At 40.5% G+C, this 23,218-nt stretch overlaps 1 protein-coding gene across 4 annotated transcripts in view; it reads left to right on the forward strand.

Annotated features, from left to right (window-relative positions):
• RGS6 (regulator of G protein signaling 6) overlaps nt 1-23,218 on the forward strand; it is a 316,927-nt gene that overhangs the window by 252,776 nt on the left and 40,933 nt on the right. For all 4 annotated transcript variants that reach the window (XR_006101395.1, XR_006101396.1, XM_042445284.1 and 1 more), the window contains exons 12-14: nt 2,796-2,857; nt 9,692-9,802; nt 11,060-11,185. Coding sequence is in view for 2 of the 4 variants with exons in the window: in XM_042445284.1 (XP_042301218.1) it covers nt 2,796-2,857; nt 9,692-9,802; nt 11,060-11,185 (299 nt within the window). In the remaining 2 variants the exon portion in view is untranslated. The remainder of the gene's footprint in view (nt 1-2,795; nt 2,858-9,691; nt 9,803-11,059; nt 11,186-23,218) is intronic.

The raw sequence follows: 23,218 nt of genomic DNA on the forward strand, positions 1-23,218 counted from the left end.
TGATTTCACCCAGAAAGTTTGAGGTTGAACATGTGGTTCAATACTGTGAGGTAGGTCAGGCTGAGAGAATCTCATGGGCCCAAGATAGCAAAGTGGGCTGCATGTCTCAGCGAGGACAAGAATCTGGCTATCTGAATTCCCAGTCCATCATTCTTAACCAAAACACTTCCCGTGTTCTTCTCCTCCATTAGGAGTATATGTTGGAGAAGAAGGGTAAGTGCAGCAGCTCCATCCTTGTTTACAGTGTAATTGTCAGCTATTCCCATTGTGCTCACCATTGTTAGGAGTAAGCATTTCTGTGCAAGTCTAGGCTCCTAACAACATTGAGATCCCTAGACAGGGCATTCCCAGTTCTGGATGTTAATACATGACAACTGTTAAAAGATTAGGAGAATTTTTATCCTTCTTATCTGAACTGTCAGCCACTGACTAGAGATTCAGATTCATACAAAAATCTATAAGAGCAACAAAGTCAAAATAAAGGAAGATAAGATAAATAGATCACCATAATTACACCATGATTTTCTATTTTAAAAACATTGCAAGCACTGTATCTGTTGGAAGCATACCTGGGAGCATACCTGATATTTCAGAAGTCCCAGAGACACTATGAACTTTACTGCATTGGCCCTGGAACGGGCCTGTAGCATTCCAAAACGAAATGTTCTGGGGACACTCAGTGGTGGGGAACGGATTTTATCACACAGCGAGAATGGTGCCGCTGCTGCCAAGCATCTCCATCCCGTTCCAGATGCGTCCCAGAGGGGCAATTTTCAGGAACACTTGAGAAGCGTTCCCTGAAATAGACCCCTGGGGAATACATCCAGAACGGGATGGGGATGCTCGGTGGCAGCGGCAATGTTCTTGCTGTGCAGTAAAATCTGTTCTCCACTGCCGAACGTCCCCAGAATGTTCCGTTTTGGAACACTACATGGCCATTCCAGGGCCAATGCAGTAAAGTTCTATGTTTCAGTGGCTCAAAGCCAGCATTGCCCAGTGCTGTATAAGAGTTCTACAGGTGGAATTCAACTGTAATTCCCCAGTCACGATCCCAGGACTCAATGATTTTGTTGCAGTTTCCCCCCTGAAAATCCATTCCTTGGCTGATAGAAAGCAGTGGGAAGGATGAGAGAAATGCCTCACTATGCCCCACTGCCAGACACAGACCAATAACATTTCCCCCCTAAGAATGATGTCATTGGTCTGTTTTTGGCTATGGGGTATAACAGATATTTCTCTGCTACCACACACTCTCTAGAGTGGCTTCTTTTTTGTGGTGTCATAAGGGCTGTGCTGCAGCCCTATGATGCTGCTTTCTCTAAAAGACGTGTGGGCGCTCATATGTCCACACGTCATCTATATGCACTCATGTGGGTAGTGCAACTCAATAATGGCGCCACCCGCACATCATAGGGCTTGGGAGCGTGCAGTTGGTACGCACTCCCGAGCCCTACTATCGCCTCCAAGACACCGCTTCCTGATGGTGTGTACTGGGCCTATAACAGCAAAACTGAATCTTGCTGGAGGGAGATTCGGTCACTACAGGAAATGGAACAGTATACCAACCTCCTCAGCAAACAACATAAGGTAGACTTAGCTTTGGTACATCACCAATAGGATGTTGACTAATGTCTTAAAATGGATAATTTTTTAAGAATCTTAACTCCCCCTCCAGTGACCATGATGACATCATGTCAAAATCTAAATAATGATGCTAAAATCTAAGTGAAGCTTGCTTTATCTAAATAAGGTCCCTCATGTATGTTCAGCCTTTTATGTCAGAAACCTTTCTCGCTGTTTGTGTTCAGATTTTTTTTGCAGGAGTTGTGACCTTCCAAACATACCTGTCACATACACTGAACACAGCAACAGTTTTATTGAGCTTTGTGCTCCTAAATTATTGGGCTTGGGGCTGGCACAGAAAATAAAGCCTCAGCTTTTTTTACCTGATGTGACTTATACAAATCATAGGCCTTCTGACTAAACAATCTTGCTAGCTTAACATCTTGCCATTTCTGCCTGCTCACCAGCACTTTGCTGCCTGAGAATGTCCTCACTGTGAAATCGAAGGCTTTCATGGCCGGCATCCATAGTTTTTTTTTGTGGGTTTTTTGGGCTATGTGGCCATGTTCTAGAGGAGTTTCTTCCTGACGTTTCGCCAGCATCTGTGGCACAAAAAAACTAAGTTTCCTCACTCTGTTCCATGACTGAACTGCCTCTGAGCCTGGACAAGCAGGGTCCTTAGTTGTGCAGGGAGTCTACGCTACTAAAATAGACTCTCTGCTGCAGATACTTGCTCTCCAGGTCATGGTGGATGATGAGGAATTCTAATTACATGCAGGATTGAAACACCTGCTCAAAGTTTATTTGTTGACCACCAAAATTAACAAAGGGAACATATTCTCTTTGTAATCATTTTTACTGTGCTATAAATAAAATGTATTAGTATTACTAAAACAAGATGTCTTAGTTTTAGAGCAATTCAGTTTATTTACTTGCATGTTTACAGCCAACATGATCCCAAAGCAATCTGCATGTATGAACATGTGAACACTTACTCAGTGATTTAAAGTTCTGCTACCAGCATGGCAGTGAATAGGAAAGTCTGTACTTCCCAAAGGCACTCCAAATGTGCATCAGAGTACCCAGGAAGATTTATAAAGAAGTCAACATTTTTAAGTATGTGATGATGTAAGGCATTTGCACTATAAAAAATAGTATCAAGGACATGATTGTAATAACAACTGTTGTATATTACTGCATGTTTTAGAGCTGTTTTCATTTGCTTTCATCAGATAACATTCCTGAATGTGCAGATAGACAGACACTGTTTAAAAATGTCTAAAGTAGCAGAAAGGTAAGCAATCTGATTCAGATTATTGCAGTTGTTGCTGTAATGTTGCCCTGCTATTGTGCTGTTTCTCCTTACCAAAGGATTAAATACAGTACAGTATTTGTAAAAGATAAGGATTAGGATTTATGAGCTGTACTCAGATTTCACATTCTTTGATCTTCCAAACCATGATTTGGGTAATCCAGGATTAAATGTGTGTGCATATGGATTCCCACAGTGTGCTGCCTTAATAGCATACTTTCCAGTTTGTCACCTGTTTGGTCCTGGCTTGGAGGGTTTGTTCAAATTACAGTTGACCATTTCAGACCTTAGTGCAAATTGTGACATGACAAAGCAGGAAGTATTCTGTTAAGCCAGTACACAAGGGGGGGGGAGAGAGCATGCAAAGTCATGGTGCAGGTGGGCATTGGCTTTGGCGATTGTGGTCTAAAAATACCAGAGTTCTGGTAGCTAGAGTTGCCAGGTTGGATGTGGGACAGAGCTCTTGTAATTTTAATCCCAAATTGACTGAGAAACAGAACAAGGCACTACAATACTCCATGGAGAGGTGCAACAGTACCCATGTTCACTTACCTTTAAAAAATTAATGTTCAGCTGCAGGTGTTCTCTCCAAACATGGCACTTGCCTCCTCAATGGAGAGTGCAGAAAGAGAGCAGAGAAGCAGTAAGCATTACTGGTATCTCTCCACCTCCCTCTCTGCTCTCCACCATGTTACCTTAAAAGCTGGGGGATCATTGGGAGTGCCCACCAGCAGTGTCAGTGTCTCCTGGAAATTTTGGGGAAATTATAGCTCAAAAGGAGGCCTGCAAGAGGAAAATAACTTCAGGGATCTTTTCACCAATGTATGCCAGTGATAACTGCCAAGAGCATTCCAGTTTCAGTGAATAGAAGAATTTTATTTAGAAATGTGCAAAGGTGCATGCAAACATGAGAAAACCAATGCAACCTTCTGAACAATACAAGGCTCTCAGAAAGGTATGACAGATTGGACAGAGAGGAACCAGGAGTAAAAGAGAGTGATAATTACCATTCCTGAAGATAGGTTCATGGATACTGGCTTAGACAGCATCTGAGGGTTACATAAAGAGAATGAGATATTTATATCCCATTTCATACCCTTGAGGTGTGCTTACCATGTGCTGTAACAAAGGCTTTGACAGTTATCCCATGAAAATGACAAAAGGGATCTGGAACAGCTGATGGTTTTAACTCTGGAGTGACAAAACATTGATTTGGTTTTGAGATAATCCCTGAATAGTCAAACAGGAAGAGTGAATAAGAACACAACATGAGGTAGAAAATAGGGTCTCTGACTTCTTTCCGATGAGACTCCCTTTGTCTTCATTGTGAGAAGCAATGCCAAGAGCCAGGGAGGAACAGAGTGATCAGCAAACCCATTTAGATTTATTTTAATCCTATCTCGGTCTTCCACATGCCCTCAGTTCAACATGCCTCCTTTCACAGGTCATTGTGACCTCCCAAAACATGCCCAATACTAAATATTAATTATGAAGCCTCATATCCAGTGGGAGGGGTGTAGGATATGCTAAAAACCATGAGCCATTTTAGGAAAGAATGATTGCAGCTGAAAGTTTAGGTTTGAAAGATAAGGGAAGATACAGGTACCTTTGTCCCTCTTCATTGAGTATTTGCAGTACCTCATCTTGTTTTTCAATCCGTTCAGGATTAAAGTTACAAGAGCCCCAGTCTTTATCCATCCTGGCAACCCTATATGCATGCATGTCTTGTTCCAATTCTCGAATTGGGGTTTATCAGTTTGTTTGTGTGCCTGTTGACTTATGGTGACCACATTAATTTCTTAGGGTTTTCTTAGGCAAGGAATACTCAGAGGTGGTTTTGCCAGTTCCTTCCTCTGAAATACAGCCTAGAGCACCTTGGCAGTCTCCCATCCAATACTAACCAGGGCTGGCCTTGCTTACCTTCCAATATCAGCCATGATCTCATGTCTTTAGGGTGTTTAGGCCCTTTCTCGGTTTGGAGAACAAGCTTTTCATGTTTTCCTTGACCAGCAGAGGGCCTTCTCAAACAGCTTTTAGCAGCACTAAGGTGTGACAAGGAAGACTCAACAGCTGTAAACCACAAAGATGCAATTCAAAGCACCTGTATAAAGCAATTTCCAACATCATTATGGGATTATGAGATTAAAAAGAAACTTCATCCTTTTTATGTTGAGCCCACTCCAGTCACAGATTTAGTTTAACAGTGAATAAAGTGGCTTAGTTGGACAGAACTAATATTTTATGCAAGAACCTTAATTCTCCCCTCCTTCTCCAGCATGGAAGCAAAGAGGACATCAGAATTAGCCACTTTTCAACCGCCCAGAGTTCCTTGTAATATGTGAACGTAGCAGAGGTCATCTTAGTTTGTTAAACAAAGCTTTCTTTAAAAGCCAGGATCATTAACTTTGGTCTGACCCTGGCTTTTAAAAAGCAAAGCAGAATTTAAACCAGGGGTGAGCACAGTACACATCTCCAGAGGTTGTTGAGCTGTAATTCCCATCAGCATAATCAATGGTGAAGAATGTTGGGAGCTGCAGTCCTGCCTTTGGAGGCTCACATTTTGTCCACTCTTGGTTGAAACAAACAAGCTCAGATACAAGGAGGAATTCTGCTTACTGTATATATTCGTCTATAAGTCTAAAAATTTATGCCCAAAAATTGACCCCAAAATCCCAGGTCAGCTTATTTACGGATCACTGTTGTAATGTGATATCAGGTCTTTCAGATTTCCCCATGCAGTCAGGAGAGGAGTTTCTTTCTCTTTTGAGCCAAACAGATAGTCCTGGGTGATTGATTGATATTGCTGTTTGTTTAAGAATCCCTCTCCCGCACCCACACCTCGCTATCTGGTGCACTGAAGGCTGAAAGCCTCAATGAGAGTCCCTCTTGCTGCATGCACACATATACACACTGAAGGAGCCTCCCAAGTTTTACCCTCGACCTATTCAAGGGTCATGGCAAAATCCATAATTTTGGCCCCAAAACCTACCCTCGACTTATACATGAGGTCGACCTATTGTCGAATATACACCGTAGTTTAAAAGAAGAATCAAAAGCTTTTGTCACTACTCTAGAGAAGGAAAAGGGAGTGAGAACACAAGCCCAAAATTCATACATATAACTCTGAACTGTGCTTTAGTGCAGCTTTCCTCTATCTAGTGCCCCTATAGTACTGAACTACAGTTTCAAGCATTTTTTAGCATTGGCCATGCTAGCTAGGGCTGTAGAAAGTTGAAACTGAAAATAACGAGGCAGCTATATTAAAGAAGGCTGGTTTAATGATACATGTGGGTGGGTGGGGACCTTGCTGAGTGAATTAGGAGGAGGGGACACTTTAAACAGTCTTCAAGGTCATTAGCTGAAATAAAATTCTGAACTCAGCATAGCCAGATCGGTTGATTAGGAGGAAATTATTATTGAACAGTAGCCATTCAGAGAGAAACCTCATTTTAATGGCTTATTGTTTTAGCTGGGGATGCAGCAGATTAGCAGATCATAATGCATGGAGACCTCTTTTCTGTGATCTGTGCAGCATTAATTCACCAAAATAATTTTGCAACACTAATAGAGGAGACCTTGGTTAGAAGACAGCAAAGAAAAGGAAATTGCCACATTAGCAAATCATAATACTGACCTGGTTTGCACTGTATGTTTGTGTGTGTGTTAAAATGTGTGTGTGTGTGTGTGTGTGTGTGTTGGAACGACTGCTGTGGACAAAATACTATGCTTTTCAGTTGATTTGGCTGAAGACAGATAATCCTAGCCCCCCAAAATTTGACAGTGGTACGATGAAAACATTGTTGTCCACAGTGTCCTTCCACATCTCTGATAGAGAGGATACAAAAACTGATCATTGCCTGTCCCCAAGAAGCCTAACTCTGAGAATAAAGCTAACAATCTTAACAGAATAGGATTTGTTTGTTTGTTTGTATGTTGACAAAAATCAGTTTTGGTGCTGCCCAATTAATAATGTCCCTCAGTTAATCTTACAAATGAAAAATTGCAATGTTAAAAATGCACACACAACCCCCCCTAAAAACAAACATAAAAATGGTCCAGAGTGGTCTTTAAAATATTGAACATCATAGTATGACCTAAATAAATAAATACCAGCAGTAGCAAAACAAAAAACAGCAATGCAACAAAGCAGAATGGATCTTAAAGAGATCTTAAAGTAATGTTGAATTGCTTGAGAAATTTAAAAAGTTTTCACTCAACACTGAAAACCTGCATAATGTAGATGTCAGCGGAGTGTCCCTATGAAGAGCATTCAGCAATTTGTACACCACCATACCCTGAGAATTTGCAGGATTGTCACCCAGTGGCATCACCCAGGTGCAGAAAGCAGTAGCAGGGGGGCAAACTGCCCCAATGCCCTTGCCCAACCCAATGCCTCGCTTGCCTTCTCCCCCAGTGACTGCTGTTCAGGGGGGCAGTGCTGCAGCCTTTGCTGGCCACTTGCGATCTGGCATAGCTGCTCAGTCCATTGCTGGGATTGTGGTGCTTCAGCTGCAGATAGCTGTTTGAGGTCTCAGGCTGCTGGGCAAATGAGAGATACGACACTCTTTTTCGCTTGCCCAACTGCCATGCCAGTCCCACCACACCAAGTGTACACCTGCCGGGGTGTAAACCCAGTGTGATCCATTCAACCCCCCCCCCCCCACACACACACACACTGCCATCACCAAATTAGTAGTTCTGGGATAATTTAGAGAACCACACCAATTGGTATGATTTATGAATTCCCAGCAAACTGATATAAAGCTAAATGAGTTTACAATGTAGATAAACATGGACATCAAGGGGAATGACCAGTGCATATGAGCTCACATTCTTTTCACATGTTCATTGAATATGTGAAAGGATTCTTATGACCCCCCCCCCCCCCCCTCAGTATTAATGCATATTGAAAGATACAGGCAACATCTCTGGGTAAGAAATAGGCATCCTGATAGAAAGATCTGGGAATTTTTCATAAGCTCTCAGTATGGGCAAATTTGTCTAGACCTCCCCAAGTTTTGTTTTGTTTTGTTTTGTTTTTTTAAAAAATCTCATTGTATTTCTAGTTTCATTAGAGGACAGTTTGGAGGTTTGTAGATAGCATTCCCCAGTTGATTGTGTTTTTACAAGCTTCATCATATTTTCCCGCTTGCTTTACTTTGCTGCTTCCCTCTAAAAGTGAAGGCTTTTTCCTCTTCCAACTCCTGAGCCACAGTGGTCATGAAATGCAATTAATGAAATGAAATAAGACAAGGAGGGGCTAAAGGCCCTGCGGCTTTATCGCTGGAACCTGCATTGGCTATGAAACATTGTGATTCTAATTTCTTGTGATGTAACAGCGACCTTCCTGTGACAGTGTCAAGAGAAAACATGTTCTCACCACCAGCTACAGCATTTCTGATTTTCAGGCTGCATCTGCACTACATGGGATAGCCAGAGCAAGGCAAAATTTAAGTGACAGTGTTGGGAACCTTGATTCTCCTTACGTTTCTGTAAGGCTTGCACACAGTCAACAACAAAAGCGGTAAATCATGTGTAGAAAGATATTCCTTTAATACATTACAATGAACGCTCACATTTCAGAAAACATCACCTTTCATAGATGGGTGATGATAATCACACTGAACTATCAGCATTTCCCCATGCTCTTCTGAGTTTTCAAATGTTTGCATAATTCGTCCAAGAATGCCACTCTTTACACATTTCAGGCATTCACTGTTAAAAGTTATTCAGAATTCGGTTTGAATAAATATATTGCTCTCAAATGTAACTTGATGTTTTATTTATGTTTATTCATTACATTTCTGGCCTTCCTTTTCTCCAATAAACTCAAGACAGATATAACTCTGCTAGTCTCCATTTTATCATACCAACCCTGTGAACAATTTGAAAGAAAATGGTCACCCAGTAGGTTTTTAGGCTCTGTGGGGATCTCCCAAATCTCTACTTGACACTAATTATATGTAAAGAATTAATTTATTTGTCCAGTTTTAACATGCATTTTTATCTTAAAACCTCACACACTCTGGATATCATTTTCCCAAAAAGCATGACGCAGTGGCTTATGCTCCAAGAGAATGAACTAATGACATGTAACCTAGCCATGAAAATAGTCACTGAAGACACTGTTTCAATGAGAAATCTTCTAAATGCAGTGACTATTTAAAGGAGAATATTAGCCAACACTAACCAAATAGTTAAACAAGTGCTTTTGTGTGATTGATTTCTGGGAGAGTAAAGGACTGCTTAAACAAATCATAAATTCTCAAACCAAACTCTCTCCAGTAGAAATCGATGGCACTTAAAAGTGCTTAATTTTGACTGGAATATATCCACTAAATTTGTTTGATAATAATTTGTGTCACTCATAATCAATTACCTCATCACATTGCTGTGTAGTTGTTTTTACAAAACTGAAGACGTTACATTCACGTGGTACACAATATAAGACTGGTTCTTTCCCCCTCAGTCTCATAAAGGCAACATAATATAAAATAGAAGCAATGATTGCATAGTCCATAGAAATAAGCCTTTATATTTCAGCTTTTACGTACTACAATAGACAGGCTGCTAGAGGTTTGTACAGATTTCTTTTTTGCTGTACACCCACTCCCCCATGACATGGCCGGTGCCCATGATGTCTGGGATTATGGGAGTTGTAGTGATGAAAGTGACATTTTTGTACAAGCTCTATGTAAAAATTGTGGTTTAAATGTAAATTTTTCAGTTAATATATAGTAAGAATATACCCAGGAATTTATGTATAATGTATAAACATGACCCCTCGCCCCTTCTTTTTTTCTCTCCTGTTAACAGTTTAATTACTTACTCAGATCAGTATATTGACTATGATCCTTTTATAACTCCTGCGGAACCTTCCAACCCTTGGATAAATGATGACGCTGTGTTTTGGGACTTAGAAACAAGGTAGGAAATTGACATTTTAAAAGTGAACCTTTTGTTCTTCTAAGACACTGCCTCATTCCCATGTATTAAAATCAAACCAGCCTATCATATATACAAACCAACCTACACATATAAGTCTAAAAATCTATGCCCCAAAATTGACCCCAAAATCGCAGGTCAACTTATTTATGGGTCACTGTGGTAATGTGATATTAGCTCTTTCAGATTTCCCCATGCAGGCAGGAGATCAGTTTCTTTCTGTTTTGAGCCAAGCAGAAAGAGTCCTGGGTGACTGATTGATATTGCTGTTTGTTTAAGAATCCCTCTCCTGTCCGCTCACCTGAAACGAAAGCTGAACGCTGAAGCAAAAAGCCTCAGTGAGAGCCCCTCTTGCTGCACACACACATACACACACTGAAGGAGCCTCCCGGTTTTACCCTTGATGTATCCAGAGGTCATTTCAAAATCTATACTTTTGGCCTTCTATATAGGCTATTGAAACATTTTTAAATATAGTGGCTGTATGGCTGTAAAAATTCTTAGAATTTTTAACCAAAAAGGCAGCTTTTCTAAACTCTGCCCCCAAAATCTGCTGGGTTCATGCCAGCAGAGTGGACGTATCAGTCTTTCTGTAACAGACTTTAAAATGTGTCTGAAGAAATTGATTCAGATCCATAAAAATCATGGTAAAATACATCAGTTAGCCATTAAATTCACTCCCCATTCATTTTTATAAATATATCATGAGAAGTCTACTGGAAAAAGTGGTCCATCTGAGAATAATATGGCTACATACATATTTCTAGCTGGATCTATATCACTGTTAGTATTTCTTAAAAAATCATCAAGAGGATATTTAAATTTATTCTTTCTTTTTTTAAAAAAAAATCACAATTTACTATTATTCAAAGATTAAAGTAGTTAATCCAAATATTGGGAGAAAGGATTTTACTGTCTTGGATACAGAACAGAATCTTTGAAATTTTAAACAAGTGTTTCTGTTTAATATCAGCTTTGTATCCATATACGCACAAAACCACTTATCTTTTTCTGACATATTGACAGGATAGCAAATCACCTGTTTGCATATATGTACATATTTCTCTATTTTCTGAATCCAGAGGTATGCATGCATTTTCCATAGCTTAATTTAAATTGTGACTACTCACCAAACACCTTTGCTGAGCTTTCTGAATTAAGATATTGCAGAGAAATGCTTAAAGATTGCTTAAGGAGGTACAGGCTGATACTTCTCTTTCTTCTGTATCCTTTTAATAGCAAAGAGCCTTCTCAGCATCGTGTCAAAAGATGGGGTTTCTCTATAGATGAAGTGTTGAAAGATCCAGTGGGACGTGACCAATTTCTTCGGTTTTTGGAATCAGAGTTCAGTTCTGAAAACCTCAGGTAAAAGTTCTTGAGACAAACTAAAGATCTAGCACTCACCAAATTACAGTAGGGGCAAAATTAACTGATGTCAGCAGTTAAAGAATGAGTGTGAGATGGGAGATGCTAGACCAAAAAGTGTAAATTAACATGGCAACTAAGCTAGTCCCGTGTAGCAGGGAGATTAATAATAGCCACTAAGGGATTTGCTAAAACCCTTGTTAAAGATATACTTGTATCATTTTTTTTACAAAAATCAGTTGTTTTCCCATTCAGAAGAATGTAGCTTTAGATGGTCCAAGAAGATTCACATAGGGGTCAAACAGACCAGGCAGCTTGGAGAGTCCAGAGGCTGCTCCAGCCCCAATCGACCCCTGGTCAATGTGGGATCATGGTAACCAAATGCCGCAGTCTCAAGGCCGGCTGCTGCTGCTAACCAGAGTGAATCGCCAGCAAGAAACAGGTTTTCCCCACTCCTTTAATGTCAGGCTTTTAGGCCATGTTAGCCAGCCTAAGAGCAGCTTCCAGCCAAACCAGGGGCATGCATCATCTGCACACCATGCCCCCAAATTGGCCCAAAGGCAGCGCTTTTTGCCCATCTGTTTCAAGCCATAGTGATTCTTTTAATCATGTGAGAATCTGATAGTTCACAATTCCCATCACATGTTGGCTTTCCCCATTATATCAATAGTCTTCAGTGAAACAGTAGGAAAGATTCATATGGTAAGTTTGTCAGTGCCTTAATGGTTCATGCATAGTCCTTCTTTGATGTCAGCCCAAGGGTTAACTGGGAAAATGTGTTTAAGGTATCCGGCAATGTGCCTAAACAAATTTAGAAAACTTCAATCTGACAAACTCCCATAATGCATTCTCAGCTATTATTGCCATGAAGAGTCTTTCTACATCCAGTCTCATTGAAGAAAGCTCTGTGGGACTGCTGGGACAAACCTGGTCCCACAATAACATTTAAGCACATAAACACATTTAAGCCTGATTGAAATGCTTAAGAGCATATACCTTTGACCTGGACTCTGGGCATTGGGGGATGCAGCTGAAAAAGCAATTTAACAGGCTGTTCATTTTCTATACACTCACGGTATAGTATTCCAATCATGAAGTTGGAGACCACAGTCTGGACACAGAGCATTTCTCTATTGATTTTTCCCCATGGTGCCTTCTTTACTGTTATTTCCAGTGTGTCAAAAGAGATTCACTGCATAACTTTCTCTGCTGGCCAGCAGCAGGTTTTCCAGTTGTACTAGTACCTTTTGAAACAGCAAATTAGTGAGAGAAGATATGAATGTCGTGTATCCTCTGACTGTTATCTTATGAGGAATTTTACAACGTATGCATCCCTAGGTACTATGACTTTGCACACTTATTCCTATGGCAATAATCTTTCCTAATAACCTCTCCCAGTTCCTCTGTGTCATCTTGTTCTTTTTTCTGCTATTTCCATTTTCTACACCTGTATAGCTATTAATACTGGTGAAGAAGAAAAATACTTCACACAGCTTTGGCATAAATTTGAAGAGCCTGTTTGGGCTATTCAGGGCACCAAGGTGATATGTATCAGGAATATGACTCTGGGGGAGGTAACCTCTAGGCATGCATCTATCGTTGCAGTTCCCATCATCTTTCTTAATTAGCTGTGTTGGCTAGGCCAGATGGGCATTGTAGCCCATCAGCATCTGAAGGGCACCACATTATCTACCCCTGCCATGGATGAGCAGCATCCCACATCTGAATATGGTACAATCTGGGGGAGGATAAGACTGCAGAGTAGGTTCGCGCCCCCCCCCCCCACCCATTTTCTCCCTTAAATCTGCCAAACACTAGGACTTTGTACTATGAGTAATCCTTCAATAATTAAAGTCTCCATTCATTCAGAGCAGTCATCACGTGACATCAGGAGGGCCCAGGTCAGCCCTTTCAAAATGAACAGTGAAAACAGTAGACTGCGTTATATAGCTGATTCATTGTTTAAATTTTTTAAAGGAAATGTCTTGTCCTCATTATTGCAGATAATACTTACAATGCAACATGAGGGTTCCCTATGGTCTGAAAAACTAAGAATATGGATCGTAGTTTTTAAATGTTTTGTTATTGCATGGTGTGGCATAATGAAGCATCTGAGCTTCTATGGTCTATTACTGAGAAATAGTATTTATTTCCTTATTTCCTTGGATACACAAGAAACTAGGATAAGACATTTTGGAAGAAGGATAGACTCATGGACTGCCTAAACAACCAGGTCAGTGTAGCCAGCACATGAACAATTGTAATAATCTTCTAACTAGTTGTTTTTGTGTACCTAGAAGTAATTTCCAGCCTATAGCCATCTTAAAACAAACCTGTCACAGAGTGTTCTTGGCAAGATTTATTCATAGAGCATCTCACATTGCCTTTGTCTGCAGCTTTGAGGGTAGGAGTTTCCAAGGTCACCCAGTGGGTTTCCATGGCTGAGTGGGGATGCAAACCCTGGTCTCTCAGAATCCTAGTCCAAAATGCAAATCATTAAATCACACTGGGTATTTAGTTTACAATTCAATGCATTTACTAATGAACCAAACAAAGCAAAGTTTGGGGGGGCAGTTGATTTTAAAACAAAATGAACAAACAGGTTGTTAACTGACTAAATTTAAAGAGATTTGAGAAATCAGTCATTAAATTAGCTTTTAGAAGAAGGGCACCCTTAGGTTTTCCTGATAGACCATCTCAGTTGATGTTGCCTCTTAGCTGTTTGGATGAAGACAAAAGGAATCTCTCCTGCAACCAAAAGCATTCCTTTGAAGGCTGAATAATTCCCAGAGAGGGAGATTTCAATTGATCCAGCTGTAGCCTCAAAAGACATATCACGAGTCCACCACTGCTTTAAAAGATTTAACGTAAGTTTTAAACAGAAAACCAAATCAGGAATATGGGCAGCAGTGTGGGTAGAAAGAGGAGCAGTTGGATCTGTTACTCATGGAAATCTATCTCATCATTTTGAGAGACTGATTAACATCTCAGTGCTTTGATCAGTGCTTTCATTACTATCCTATTGCTTTGATCATTTCATCTGACTGGTATGTTAATGTGTTGAACCATTTTTAAACCCAAACCAGTTTCACAATCTATGATATATTTTTATTTTTTAAAAAAAGCTATAGTGGACCTACTGAGCCTTGACAGATTTAAGCTGCAGTCTCAAATTGAGTTGTCCATCTCCACAATTTTCTACAACGATGATGTTTATCTCAATACAGGAGGTGCACAAGTAATATTGAAGAAGTTCATTGTCCATCATGTGACAAGCAGTCTGATGTTAATTTAAATAGGTGTAGTTAGGGGTGGCAGTTAGCTTTTCTTTTTCTCACTGATTAAATAGTGTTCTGTGTGGCTTTCCAGTGATCATGTTCAAGGGACCATATCTCAAACTGTATCTCCCTGAGAGCAGTGTGCCTCCCTGAGAGCAGTGTGGATAAGCAGAATGGCTACTAGTTTACAACAGCAACACAGTGTGACGCAATTGCTGAGGACAATCTTCCACCTTTCAAGGATTTGTCCCACTACAGTATTTACAAATTGATTAAGTGTCTCTCCAGGTGTTGTTGGACTGCAGCTGCCATCATCATATACCATTGGCCTTCCTGACTGGGGTGATGGGATTTAGGATTCCTCGCCCCTGCTTTAAAATGGGGCACACTGCTCTCTGGGTGATACAGCTAGCTGTGCGGAAGAAATAACATGTGACCTGGAAACAACAGGCAAGTGAGAAGGAGCTACATCTCCTCTCAGTGATTCAGAATTGTTTTTGAAAGAAAACCAACAATTTCTGGATAAAGAACAGGGCAGCTTATCCAGCACACAGGAGTAGCATTGTTCTTTGATATTAGTCAATAGTGGATAAAATATGGCCCATCAGATGTTGTTGAATTGAAACTTCCATGATCACTAGCCAGTGATGCACAATGCTGGAAGACACAGCCCAGCAACTTGTGTGAAAGCCACACTTTGCCCACCCCTGGTTTAGATGTTTCCATCAATACATTCCTCAGCTAGTGTCACTGCATGTATTTCCTGAAGCAATTGAGAGAGGTGGACTAACCTTATGCCTAAGTGGAACTTGATTTATTTATTTATTTTTATTATTATTTTTGTCTACAGTTCTCAAAATTGAACAGGATATAGAACTCAATAGACCTTTTGTCCATTCCAATATGACTCTCCTCATGTTCTTAATTTTTCAAAGCTCTGCCACTAAGCTATGATGAAAGAGTTTTGCAGCATAGCTATACAGGTATACATGAGTATAGAGGCATACATGGCTATACAAGTATACCTCAGTTAACAAGGCAGATGCATTCTTGGATATTACTTCTTTAACAGAAAAATTGATACCAGAAGCAGAAATAACGTGGAAAGAATAGAGATAGGTTCTTACACCGTAACAAACAAGAGCACTTGTTTTGCCAGTGTTTTTGTTCAAAACTAACAGTACGCACATGGGAAATGAAACAACTATAGCAGGTAAATCTTGGATAAGTAAATAAAAATACTATGGCCCTTACAGAACAACTTGAAAGAATCTTAAACTACTCAAACTACATCCAGAGATTATTCCCCCCCCCCCCCCCCCCACACACACACACTTTCAGTAACCTCTGGAAACCATGGCCTGTGAGGAACCACTTACAGCACTGGGTATGTTTAACCTGGAGAGGAGATAGGCCTGTTTAAATATTTGAAGGGATGTCATATTGAGATGGGACAAGCTTGTTTTCTCCAGCTCCAGAGAGTAGGACCCAGAGCAGTGGGTTCAAACTACAGGAAAAGAAATCCCACCTCAATATTAGGAAGAACTTTCTAATAGTTAGAGCTGTTTCACAGTGAAACACACTCCCTTAGAGAGTGTTGGAGTCTCCTTCTTTGGAAAGAGGCTGGGTGGCCTTCTGTGGGGAGTGCTTTCTGGTGTCTTCCTGCATGGCAGAGGGTTGAACTAGATCAGGGATTTCCAAACTGGTCTTCCAGATTTTGGACTTCAGCTCCCAGAATTCCTGACTGTTGACCCAGCAGGTTGCGGCTTCTGGGCCAACTGAAGTCCAAACACCCGGAGGACCAGAGCTTGGGAATCACTGGACTTGAATAGCCCTTGTGGTCAGGGCTGACTCTAGGTATTTGGACACCCTAGATGAGAAATATTTTGGCACCCCCTGTTGCCCCTCATAATTATTTTCACCCCTTGATTTCCACGGTTTTGTTTGTTAAAGCTAAACATGACATAAAACTTAGGTTCCAATCTCTCGTTCAAGTATTGAGAATTAGTCAATTTATGTTTTGGCCATTGTACAAAGAAACCGCCATACAGTAGCTTGCTTTTGCTTCTCTTGCTGTAATGAGTTTTCACTTTAATATTGTTTAATTGCACAAAATATTATACCAAAAACAAGCTGCCCCTAAATTTTGTTGCCCTAGGTAGCTGCCTAATTTGCCTATATGGATGAGCCGGCTCTGCTTGTGGTCTCTTCCAACTTGATGGCTCTATGATTCTATGATTCAGCTTTTGTTGCAATTTCCATTTTGATAGCCAAACCAAAATGTTTTTTGTTTTTTCTTTTCTTTTCTTTTTTTTAACATGTGAAGGTAGTTCCCTTTCCCCCTTTCTCTCTGTTTTGCTGTTCATGCATACTCAGTAAGGGAATCTAGATGAAGGTGCTGTTATTTTGCCTCGTTGTAGACAGGTATACACAACTAGAGAAAGATCAGTTAAGGAGGATTCCATTCCTTCCTAGCTCAAGCTTTTTTGCATTCTTTACTGTAGACTTTCTGCTGCAACCTGGAAAGAGAAAGTCTTTGTTTCTCCTTCACCACTTTCTCAGTGCCAATGCTGTTTAAAAAACCCTTTGAACTAGACAAAGGAAAAAGAGGAAAAGAGGAGAGGTTGGGTAGCAGAAGAAAACTTTTAAAAAGAAAGTTCTTTGTCAAAGGCTTTGTTAATTGAGGTATGCCTGTATCCAGGATGTAGTAGTATTATAGCTGTACCTGTGTGTTTTCTTTGTTAGTACTCATGTAACTATAAGTAAAGGCTAATTGCAGAAAAACTGCATTAATGAAAAGTTGGTCATTTCCCTCAGCAAGTATTTATTGTGCAGAAAGCTTTGCTTGTAAGTATCCATGGGAATAGCACGGGCAAAAGAAGAAAGGGCATGCTACTATCGACACAGGGATGGGCACAGCAACTGTGAAAGGACCAGATATGGTGTATAGATGGATGAGCTGCTGCAACAGCTAGGAAAAACCCAAGGTGTGCTGAAAGCAATGAAGAGTAAACAGTGAGTCCAGCAGGGGAGCAATTACAGGAGTGCAGTTATGGTGGATGATGGAGAGCCCCATCAAAACTTGACAGACCATAGGACCAAGTGAGCTGTGGAAGGAGGGGCTGCCAGTTCTGGGAGTCCCAAAACCTTATGGAAGGGAGATGCTATTTCAGTATTGTGCCTATGGCAATAAAATACCTCAGGCCAACCCTGAGGAAGGAACCTCACCAGCAGTCTCCAGTTTTTCCCTCTGTCTGAAGTCTGAGTATACTCTAGCCACCCAGAAGAAATCTGTAGGAAACCCACAGCACTCTGCTTTTAAACAAAATAAAAAATGTAAGAGTGAGATGACTCTTTTAATTTGAAATAAGATATGTGTGATGGGAGGGGACATTGGGAACTACAAAAGTGGAGAATGAAAAGGGTAGTGCTAGAAAGGAGGTTTCAATAAAACAACATTTGGGATTGGGGATTTTTCAGCCTTCATTAGCATTCCCAAATTACTTTAATTTATAGTACTCTGTAGTTTGCTTCATTGTTTATTGTAATGAGTAAAAAAATAATCACAACTTCACAATGGTGTAAACATTACAAATGCCATTATGACATTTAATACCAAAGTTACAGAATTAGTCATGGTTAGAACAGGAATTTTGGTGTTGTAACAACTTGAGGCTCCCCACCCAAATACTAGCTGGCCTTTTCCTTATTCCCCTTAAGACTGTCTTCAGCCCCCACAATCACAATTCCCAAAACGTGCCATTCCTACATGCAGTGTACATTTCAGTAAGAAATGCCTGGTGCATAGAATGCACAGTTAGCTGCAGCTTCCTCTCTCTCATCACAGTGTGCTCACAGCAACATAGAGAGAAAGCTAGGCATCTGCTTTCTGGGAGGTGTAATGAGGGTAATAGGCCAACTGACTGTTGTACTTGCAGCATCTTGGTAGTTATATGCCTGCTGCCTAAGTGAATGCAGAAAACTGCAGAGGACGGAAAATATAGTGAGAGGCTTGAGATTCTGCCCATCTAGAAGCAGCCATCTGCCTGCACATTGAGATTTCACAAGCAGTACCTAGAATGGTTAATAACCATTCTAACCTTTCTCTAGACTTGTTACACGTCACTCCCTGCATGGTCAATCAATTGGTAACCCCTCATTATTAATAAGAGTAATTCATGTTCTGAGATCTGAACAAATCTTGCCCAGAAAACCTGTGAAAATGCCTTAGGATCACCTGAATCAGAATCAACATGAAGGCACATAGCAATAATGTATGTTCTGTCCTTAACTTCTCTGACATCTCCTAGAAGGTAGGATTCTTCTGAATTTGCATACTGCTTCAGCCCAGGGGGTACAAAGAAGCCTTAGCGGAGCATAGGAATGGATGGCTAGCTATGCTACAAAACTCATGCTAAATGTCAACGTGCTCTCATTGTAACTGGAGCAAACGTATTGTTCTCTAAATATCAGCCAGTCAGTTAACTATCAAGAAGCTGAAATAAGTTTTCAATCAATATTTATGTCTTGTGGCCGCTAGAGGGTGCAGGAACACTATAGGTACTTGTTTGTGCTAAATTCAAGAGAAAATTGAGATCACATGATGCAGAAACTATCATAGTATCCCACAGACTTGGTGATGAGCTTGACTCTTGAAGAAGTGTGGTTACCCACCAGTTTTGTACTGGAAAATATGGTATTTAAAATTATATATGGAAGGCACACCATACCGCTCAGAATGTTTTATTGTATGAATGCCCACCATGCTGTTTTCTCCCTTATTGGAGTACCATAAAATGCAATGCCCTAAACCACACTGTGTGGTCAGAGTCTTCATAATTACTGTCTATAATCTAGTTTGGAAGCTGGGATCCCAGTGTTATCCCTTTGTGTACCAAATACATCTTTCTCATTTACTCCAACTCATGTTCCAAATGGCTTTTTCACATCATTGCAAACAGATATAAGTAGTTTGTATATACACAAAAGGCCATTTTCTGTTCTATAAATTGAATACATTTGTAATTTTTAAAATGGTTCCTTTTACTTCTCATTCTGTATTAATAGCATTCACAATGTACATGTTCCAGGCAAAAAAAGACATTTGGTTGATATCATAAAAATGTTTCTAGAAGGAAATATGTATTCTCAATGAGCTATAAATGAATTCCTGTCCCATACAACAGCATGAAGCTAAGCTGGTTTGGCTGTGTATAGCCACCTGGGAACCATATGTAAGCTGTTCTGAGCTCCTCAGCTGCAGATTGGTTATACATATAATAAATAAATAAATTTCCCTGGGATCATTTGATATATTGCAGACCCAGGTCAGAGAAAATGCCATTTGTTGGATTTCCCATTATTTGTGAGGACAACATTAATCCTTGTATAAGTCTCTTTATAAAGCTCAGTTCATATGTTATATTTTTTCCCAATATTGCAGGCAATTCTCCTGCTTAGTAGTTTGTGAGGACAGCCTAGATCTAATATAGCAGATAAGTATTTCTGAATCCCAGAAAGCTAAGCACATGCTTAATGCTTTTACTGAAATCAGCAGGACTTGAACATGTTCAACTTTGGCTTCAGAAGTCATATGTGCTACATATTTACATACTGAGGTCAAAAAATCATTTATAGAAGTCATTCATGTTAGTAATTGCCAGTGATCACTGGTGCAAGATATGAATTGTCCCTACAACTCTTTATTCAATGAGTACTTTGGCATAAGCTTTTAAAAAATTGGTAGCTGTTTGCAAGAACAACTTTTAGAATACAGTGAGAAAAAGGAGAATATTCTTTCTCCCACGTGGAATTAGTAGCTCCATATGGTTATATTGTGGAAATACTAGGCAGTGGTTATATCAAAAGACAGTGTTAAGTAGAACCTACTCATGGCAGATCCTGATTTGCTTTGAATATTCTTCTCACAAGATGCTCCATTGGGTCCCATGCCTTAAATTTCTTTGGCCCTGTCTGCAGAGGGTAAAAAAAACCCATGCTCACGCCAGCGCCAGTGCTCTCTGTTTCCATGACACACAGCAACCTCCGGTGGAATACCTCAAGTTTCCTTAGTTAACTCGACTTTGCCCTAGAGTTAGCAAAATCATGGGAAGCCTCAGGCTTGCTATGAACCCTGGGGCTAGTGCACAGTTTTGTGGCACATGAGCAGTTGGATCAGGCTCAATTCAGGAGAGCCAGCTGCTGCACACCTGGTGCCACACCATTCCCACTCCCCGCGCTGATCAGGGTGTCAACCATTTAAAGTCATTATTTGGATGTTTGTACTGCATGAGAGTGTTTTCCAAAGATTTTTCTACTGCTTTCCTGTGGTGCCATACATCCCAGTGTTAGAATCATAAAATCATAGAGTTGGAAGAGACCGCACGGGCCATCTAGTCCAATCCCCTGCCATGCAGGAAATCCAAATCAAAGCATCCCCGACAGATGGCCATCTAGCCTCTGCTTAAAGACCTCCAAGGAAGGAGACGCCACTACACTCTGAGGGAGTGTGTTCCACTGTCGAACAGCCCTTACTGTCAGGAAGTTCTTCCTAATGTTGAAGTGGAATCTCTTTTCCTGGAGCTTGCATCCATTGTTCCGGGTCCTGTTCTCTGGAGCAGCAGAAAACAAGCTTGCTCCTTCCTCAATATGATATCCTTTCAAATATTTAAAGAGGGCTATCATATCACCTCTTAACCTTCTCTTCTCCAGGCTAAACATCCCCAGCTCCCTAAGTCATTCCTCATAGGGCATGGCTAGTGTTGATACTACAGTGTTACTTTTTAAAAACTATTTTTATTTTTCAAAGACAATGGTTCAATAATGCTGTGATGTTATGCTATAATAGTGTTATTACAGTTTAATTAATACTGTACAAATGAAGGTTTTTGAACAGGCCAACTGGAAACAACTGACTAGCATGGTAAACACTTTTTCCCCCACAAGAGAAAGATATAAAAAATGGCAGGGAACAAAATGGTCCATTTCTCTTCCTGTGTCACCTCTCACAATGAGAGATCTGGGCAGTGATTAGTTCATTTTAATTACGTTGTGCTGTAATGGCGTTATTACAGCTCAATGTATACAAGTGAAGATGTTTTGAACAGGATAGCCGGAAACAACTGACTAGTGTGATAAGCGCTTTTCTTTTCCACAGGAGAAAGTGAACATTTCTTTCATCCCAGACCTTATGTTGTTATGATCCTTGTTGGCAACAACCAGTGTGATATTTGATTAGTAACTGTACTCAATTTACAGCTGCTGCTAATATTACCGTTTAAATGTCCATATTTCCTTCTTCCCCAGAAATAAATCCCTCCAATTGTTTATTTCAGTTCTGTGTCCCCTTTTTCTCAATTGCTGTAATCCTTAGCCACAGTGGTGCCTGTTGTTTTAGGTTTATGTTAAGTCCTGCCTGCCCCTGTCACAACAATGGGTTGTCAGGAATGAGAATGCAGCTATGAATGTTTTCCTCTGGTTATGCATTCCTTTTCCTCCAGCTGGTTTGCCTTTACCAAGTAGAACAGCCATTGTGAAATGAGCTCAGTTTTGTCCTGCATGCTAAGAGCTTTCCATAACTGAGACCATTTTCACACTTTATCCCATTTATATTACTTTGCAAAATGCAGCCCACAATAAGGTTTTTAGGACCCTCTTTTTGTTGTACAAGAGTATGGATCTAATTACAGTCCCTTCCCCTATCTGTGGAGCATCTTATGTGATAGTACATTTAGGCAGGAATAAGTGACAAGATTTTTTAAGGATTTCAAGCTCTCCCATTGGGTCTATAACCTGTACTCCAGTGGAGCATTGCTGTTTTCCCTATCTGGAATGGCTTATCTGCCTTGCTCTTTCATTTTGGTTGCCATGGCTATGGAGGAGGAGAACCAGAATGGATAGTCAATCAAACTACAGGCGGTTTTGAAAGGCAACTGTGGGTACAGCCCACCAGAGCTTGTCACAGATGGCTTTAATACCTCTCGCTGGGCTGAGAGATTGTTAAGAACAGGAAGTTAACAGTGTACAGATGCTTGCCATTGGTTTTATTTAGAAAGAGAACACTTTGGTGGCTCAGACCAAGTAGCATAATCCTGGCATTTGAATAATATAATATTTTCTGAAATTACCAAAATGGCTCAGGTTTAGGGATAAAGGGGAAGATCCTTAATCTGTCAGTATATAATAAGAAGAGGGGGTAATTAATGAGATGTAGGAGTCAATTGATGGCTCTTTTGACACCATGCATTTCTCAAGCTGCCCTTGAAAGCATCTGTGCTCTTATGTGTGAGATATGGAAGCCTCAGATTATTTTTACCATCATTCTTTGTTTACACATATAAAATCGTCACTTGGTCTCCAGCAGGGAACATCCATCAGCACAGACATGGAAGTGTGGTGATCTTCTCTGTCCATTGCAGCACACTGTGGCACCAGAATCCTGCAAGGATCTTGGAAACTCTGAATCCAGTTTTGGGGTGTCATTGAGGGTTGCATGGTGAGAGACAGGGCAAGAAAGTTACATAGTGATATGCAGTACCAGCATAACACCAGATCTAAACTGTGAGTGGTCTGTTGTTGTGTGCCTTCAATTTGTTTCTGACTTATGGCAACCATAAGGTGAATCTATCATGGGGTTTTCTTGGCAGGGTTTGTTCGAGGTGGGTGGATTGCCTTTGTCTTGAGGTTGCCTCTGAAACTGCAAGAATATAACTTGTGCAAGGTCACCCAGAGGGTTTCCATGGATGAGGAAGGATTT

The sequence above is a fragment of the Sceloporus undulatus genome, chromosome 1 (genome assembly GCF_019175285.1).
Source record: "Sceloporus undulatus isolate JIND9_A2432 ecotype Alabama chromosome 1, SceUnd_v1.1, whole genome shotgun sequence".
In the NCBI taxonomy this organism is placed as follows: domain Eukaryota; kingdom Metazoa; phylum Chordata; class Lepidosauria; order Squamata; family Phrynosomatidae; genus Sceloporus; species Sceloporus undulatus.